Source organism: Oncorhynchus nerka, linkage group LG8 (genome assembly GCF_034236695.1).
Source record: "Oncorhynchus nerka isolate Pitt River linkage group LG8, Oner_Uvic_2.0, whole genome shotgun sequence".
NCBI lineage: Eukaryota > Metazoa > Chordata > Actinopteri > Salmoniformes > Salmonidae > Oncorhynchus > Oncorhynchus nerka.
The window spans coordinates 31,495,208-31,500,207 of record NC_088403.1 but is presented as its reverse complement, the minus strand read 5'-3'; the positions used below and the strand labels follow the sequence as shown (position 1 = coordinate 31,500,207).

Genomic DNA, 5,000 nt, shown 5'->3' with positions numbered 1-5,000 from the left:
CCTCTGTCCTTGTCTCTCGCTCTCGTTCTCTCTTTCTTCTCTTGCTCTCCCTACCCCCTGTTAATGTACGATCCGCTGAAAAAGAAAGGGAGGGTTTCATTTCCTTTCACTTCACTCTAGGGCACAGACATGAGATCCAGTGGTAATTGTGCTTCATTAGGAAGTAAAGAAATATGTAATCAAAGCTGTCCTGGTCTCCTCTCTTAGCACTAGGATGGAGCTTCATTGATCAGTCCCTCCCTGTGCCCCCCCGCTGACGTGACATTTCTGTGTGTGAGCATCCCGGCCTCGCTCAGATGAGACAAGCAGCTGGAGAGGAACATCAGGAGTGTGTGTGTGTGAGGAGAGAGACAGTGTGTGTGTGTGTGGGGGGGGATCTTGTCCTTAATATCGTTTTGTCTTCCTTGATATCGCTTTAGTTTTTCAATTGTATTATAATTCTGGAGCTTTCTCCTGAACAAAGTGCATTTGAAAAGGCAGGTCCTTGTGATCAGGACTGACTGAGATCAGAGCCAGACAGCATGCCGTGCATTACGAAGCAATAATAACCTAATGCTGGATGAGAATCCTAACGTGTCTCGGCCACAAGAAAAAGTCTGAAAAATTTGTTTGGGTCAAAACCCAAAAGAGTTTGTGGAACCACTTCTGCTTTCCCCTCTCCTTTTCCTCCCTCTCTCCCTCTCTCTCTCCCTCCCTCTCTCCTCCCTCCCTCCCTCTCTCCCTCTGTACTAGTCTAACTGCCATGGGGGAGGTATCTGTTAAGCCTAGTCATTAATTAGCCTGAGAGCGTCTTGACAACTACTACATTGTTACAAATTGGTTAATTACTAGTGGATGTGATAGGAGTGAGGCTGGTTTCAGGGCTCTAGGGCTGCGTCACAAATGGCACCATATTTCCTACATAGTGCATTACTTATGACCAGAGCTCTTTGAGCCCAGGTCAAAAGTAGTGCACCGTATAGGGACTAGGGCGCCCTTTGGGACGCAGACCCGGATCTGCCTAAGGAAGTCTGGAGCAGAAGGAAACACCTTATTGATCCACCAGCAGCTGAGGAAACAACTAACACACTGTGATTGATGACGCCGGAGTGTTTGTTGAACGTGTGGGGGGGAGGGAGGGAGAGAGGGAGAGAGAGAGAGAGTGGGGGGAGGGAGGGAGAGAGAGAGAGAGAGTGAGGGGGAGGGAGGGAGAGAGAGAGAGAGTGGGTGGGGGGGGGTCGGAGAGAGAGATTGTGAATATTTGTGTGTACCGGTACATTTATGTATGCACACCAATGCTTGTGTGTTGATCGCTGTGCCTATGCTTTTATCTGTATGTGTGTAAGGGTTCGCCCTACTAACAGGTTTCACGTTAGAGGGTATCTAGAAGCGAACAAAAGTGGATTGAGGTGCAGTATTTTAAGGGTATTACAGGGGTATTTTCCCCTGTCCAGGTCCCCCGTTGAAAGCCCTTTTTTTATCAGACAGTCAACCGCTCAGTCCTACCCAGTCAGACAATCAGCATTCCTCCCAGTTAGTGTGTTAATATAGGGGTCTTATACCCCTTCCCCTGGAAGAAATACCTCTTTTGATCCCCCCCTTTCACCCCTCCACCTCTCCTCCCTTTTCCTCTCACCCCCCCCCCCTTCTTTCTGAACGGGCAGCGTTTTTAACACGAGTCCTTTCTAGTCTCGGTCAGCAGTAGTGAAAGGGCTGGTCTGTAGGTCCGTGAGCTGTTCAAGACAGCAAAGGGTTTATTTTTCCAACGGGCGGCTGTGACAGTTGCTTTTATTGTCAATTGTTGGCGGAGGGAAGGAGGGATGCCAGGAGGGGTGGAGGTTTAGAACATCAGGGGGAACAAATGGAGCTCACTCTCACCTTCCTGTGAGGTCAGGGGGTCAGGTCAGTGGGCCTTTCCTCTCCCCTTTCTCTCTCCCTCCGTGTCTTTCTCTCTGTCTCTCTCCCTCCGTGTCTTTCTCTCTGTCTCTCTCCCTCCGTGTCTTTCTCTCTGTCTCTCTCCCTCCGTGTCTTTCTCTCTATCTCTCTCCCTCCGTGTCTTTCTCTCTTGTCTCTCTCCCTCCGTGTCTTTCTCTCTGTCTCTCTCCCTCCGTGTCTTTCTCTCTGTCTCTCTCCCTCCGTGTCTTTCTCTCTGTCTCTCTCCCTCCGTGTCTTTCTCTCTTGTCTCTCTCCCTCCGTGTCTTTCTCTCTGTCTCTCTCCCTCCGTGTCTTTCTCTCTGTCTCTCTCCCTCCGTGTCTTTCTCTCTGTCTCTCTCCCTCCGTGTCTTTCTCTCTGTCTCTCTCCCTCCTGTCCGTGTCTTTCTCTCTGTCTCTCTCCCTCCGTGTCTTTCTCTCTGTCTCTCTCCCTCCGTGTCTTTCTCTCTGTCTCTCTCCCTCCGTGTCTTTCTCTCTGTCTCTCTCCCTCCGTGTCTTTCTCTCTTTCTCTCTCCCTCCGTGTCTTTCTCTCTGTCTCTCTCCCTCCGTGTCTTTCTCTCGGTCTCTCTCCCTCCGTGTCTTTCTCTCTGTCTCTCTCCCTCCGTGTCTTTCTCTCTGTCTCTCTCCCTCCGTGTCTTTCTCTCTGTCTCTCTCCCTCCGTGTCTTTCTCTCTGTCTCTCTCCCTCCGTGTCTTTCTCTCTGTCTCTCTCCCTCCGTGTCTTTCTCTCTGTCTCTCTCCCTCTGTGTCTTTCTCTCTTTCTCTCTCTCTCTGTCGTCTCTCTCATCTGGTATGACTGGGGAAGGAATGCGACTCTGCTGAAGGTAGTAGCAGCTGGGGAATAACGGGGGATTGTACTGCTGGAGAGGGACACACACGTATGTATATATGCAGTAGATTCCAAAGAACAAAGACACACACACATCAAGTAATCCTGCATGCATACACAGTATGTCACACATAGACAGACACTAAAGACTTGAAGGAAAATAGTCTAACACAGTTATGAGCACACACACACACACACACACACACACACACACACACACACACACACACACGCGCACTGTGTAAGTGCCTCGATGTGCCTCTGTGTAACTACATCCTGTTGAATGATTTAGGTTTCCTCCCTGTGTGTGTGTGTGTGCGCGTGTCGGTGTGTGTCTGTGTGAAATTGTGCGTCTGTGTGAGTGTGTGTGTGTGTGTGAGAGCGAGAGAGAGAGAGAGAGAGAGAGAGAGAGAGAGAGAGAGAGAGAGAGACCATGTGAGCGATAGAGAGAGAGAGAGAGAGAGACCACGTGTGTGCATGCGTGTGAATGGGGCTCATATGTCAGGATCTTTAGGGTCAAAGGTCAGGTCATGCTAACTGTGAGCAGGAGGCGTGGTGACTGGAGGGTAAACAGAGAGGCCTGGGGCTGTCTGACACACACACACTGCTCAGGGAAAGAGAGGAAGGCTTGACTGAGACTGCATTCCAAGTTAAACCCTACCACCTACCTCTACCCTTAGGCAAAACAGTCATGGATATATGTTATTCTGTATTAGCAACATGATCTCCTATATTGCATGTATCCAAATCCTCTCAGATCTAGACTAGGTACAGGGTTTGCACTAAGGATTCATTTAGCATTTGGAATGAGCGCACGTAACTCTGTTTTTAACAGATCTGGCCCTGTACTGTAAGCTGCCACACCCTTCTACCCCAGACACGGCCCATTGACATCGACCTCTGAACTTCGAGCTCGACATCCAAAACCTAGACGTTTATTCTTTCCTTTTCCTCCCTAGTTTCTTCTGGGTGCTCATTGACCTCCAACCTCTAACATTTACCCTCCCCTCTGCCCCCCCAGGTACCTCAGAAAGCCTAGCAGAGAAGGAGCGCCAGCTGATGGGCATGATCAGCCAGCTGAGCAGCCTGAGGGAGCAGCTCCTGGCGGCCCACGATGAGCAGAAGAAAGTGGCCGCCTCGCAGATGGAGAAGCAGCGGCAGCAGATGGAGCTGGCCAAGCAACAACAGGACCAGGTGAGAGAGGAGGAGATGTGTGTGATGTAATGATATATAGGTAGACACACACACACAGACGTATGATAAAATACACACACAAAGACATACAGATGAAGTCAGAAGTTTACATACACTTAGGTTGGAGTCATTAAAACTTGTTTTTCAACCAATCCACAAATTTCTTGTTAACAAACTATAGTTTTGACAAGTCGTTTAGAACATCTACTTTGTGTCATTTTTCCAACAATTGTTTACAGACAGATTATTTCACCTATAATTGACTGTATCACAATCCCAGTGGGCCAGAAGTTTACATACACTAAGTTGACTGTGCCTTTAAACAGCTTGGGAAATTCCAGAAAATGATGTCATGGCTGTAGAAGCTTCTGATAGGCTAATCACTTGAGTCAATTGGAGGTGTACCTGTGGATGTATTTCAAGGCCTACCTTCAAACTCAGTGCCTTTTTGCTTGACATCATGGGAAAATCCAAAGAAATCAGCCATGACCTCAGGAAAAAAATTGTAGACCTCCACAAGTCTGGTTCATCCTTGGGAGCAATTTCTAAACGCCTGAAGGTACCACGTTCATCTGAAAAAACAATAGTACACAAGTATAAACACCATGGGACCACGCAGCCGTCATACCGCTAAGGAAGGAGATGCGTTCTGTCTCCTAGAGATGTGAAAAGTGCAAATCAATCCCAGAACAACAGCAAAGGACCTTGTGAAAGTCCTGGAGGGAACATGTACAAAAATATCTATATCCACAGTAAAACGAGTCCTGTATCAGCAAGGAAGAAGCCACTGCTCCAAAACCGCCATAAAATAGCCAGACTACGGTTTGCAACTGCACATGGGGACAAAGATCGTAATTTTTGGAGAAAAGTCCTCTGGTCTGATGAAACAAAAATAGAACTGTTTGGCCATAATGACCATTGTTATGTTTGGGGCGGCAGAGTAGCCTAGTGGTTAGAGCTTTGGACTAGTAACCGAAAGGTTGCAAGCTCGAATCCCTTGAACAAGGCCAACTGTTCATAGGCCGTCATTGAAAATAAGAATAACTGACTTGCCTAGTTAAATAAAGG

At 48.2% G+C, this 5,000-nt stretch overlaps 1 protein-coding gene across 12 annotated transcripts in view; it reads left to right on the top strand.

Annotated features, from left to right (window-relative positions):
• Nucleotides 1-5,000, top strand: part of LOC115133820 (transcription factor SOX-5-like) — a 212,015-nt gene that overhangs the window by 154,457 nt on the left and 52,558 nt on the right. For all 12 annotated transcript variants that reach the window (XM_065021686.1, XM_065021694.1, XM_065021688.1 and 9 more), the window contains one exon: nt 3,760-3,932. In XM_065021686.1, coding sequence (XP_064877758.1) covers nt 3,760-3,932 — 173 coding nt within the window. The remainder of the gene's footprint in view (nt 1-3,759; nt 3,933-5,000) is intronic.